At 52.8% G+C, this 1117-nt stretch overlaps 1 protein-coding gene across 1 annotated transcript in view; it reads left to right on the top strand.

The window, feature by feature from the left end:
- The window catches only part of LDHD (lactate dehydrogenase D), a 20455-nt gene that overhangs the window by 1941 nt on the left and 17397 nt on the right, over positions 1-1117 (top strand). The window contains exon 2 of the mRNA XM_018575573.1: positions 513-704. Within this exon, the coding sequence (XP_018431075.1) occupies positions 513-704 (192 nt within the window). The remainder of the gene's footprint in view (positions 1-512; positions 705-1117) is intronic.

The following is a 1117-nucleotide window of genomic DNA, read 5'->3' as shown; positions in this document are numbered from 1 at the left end:
GGATGTGTTGGGAAGGGAAGGAGACCCGGGATGTGTTGGGAAGGGAAGGAGACCCGGGATGTGTTGGGAAGGGAAGGAGGCCTGGGATGTGTTGGGAAGGGAAGGAGATCCAGGATGTGTTGGGAAGGGAAGGACATCCAGGATGTGTTGGGAAGGGAAGGAGATCCAGGATGTGTTGGGAAGGGAAGGACATCCGGGATGTGTTGGGAAGGGAAGGAGACCCGGGATGTGTTGGGAAGGGAAGGAGACCCGGGATGTGTTGGGAAGGGAAGGAGATCCGGGATGTGTTGGGAAGGGAAGGAGACCCGGGATGTGTTGGGAAGGGAAGGAGGCCTGGGATGTGTTGGGAAGGGAAGGAGATCCAGGATGTGTTGGGAAGGGAAGGAGACCCGGGATGTGTTGGGAAGGGAAGGAGGCCTGGGGTGTGTTGGGAAGGGAAGGATCGCCACAATGTATAATATTCGGGAAGCACCCCCAGAATGTAACGTGTGGCCCCGCTCTGTCTGATGGAGATATAAGAGGACATCTCACTTTGACTTCTCAGATCCAGGGGCTGATGCCTCCATATGTGGTATGGCGGCCACAAGTGCGTCCGGGACAAACGCAGTACGGTACGGCACAATGCGTGACAACGTTATCAATATGGAAGTGGTTCTACCTGATGGACGAGTTCTGGACACAGCGGGGAAAGACAGAAGGTTCCGGTAAGTCATCAGTGTAATGAGAATGTCGCTGACCTCATTGGTGCAGATGGCGTCAGGGACATTTAAAGAGGACCTGTCATTGCATTTCACTCTTTCTTATCTTGAGGAATCTCTCTTCCTGTCCGTGACTATCGGCTGTTTTCAATCACGCAACATCTAGCAAATGTTAGAAGGTCGGGAGTCCTCCGTAAAATAAAATGGCCGCCCTTAGGTGTGGTGTAGAGCACATATTTGTATTTATTACAGCAAAGCATCCAGCTGCCCTCTGCGTCTGTCCTCCATGACGGGGGGATGGTGTGCGGGCTGAATACACAAAGTGCACCACAAGGAACATAAGTTCTGGGACCTCAGAGTATAAAGTCATGAATGAAAAGCACAGCCAGGATCACTGCAACATGTCCACATGGGGGGGG

Source organism: Nanorana parkeri, unplaced genomic scaffold (assembly GCF_000935625.1).
Source record: "Nanorana parkeri isolate BGI_ZX_2015 unplaced genomic scaffold, ASM93562v1 scaffold4165, whole genome shotgun sequence".
NCBI lineage: Eukaryota > Metazoa > Chordata > Amphibia > Anura > Dicroglossidae > Nanorana > Nanorana parkeri.
The sequence above is the reverse complement of the archived record's forward strand: the minus strand, read 5'-3'. Positions and strand labels throughout refer to the sequence as shown.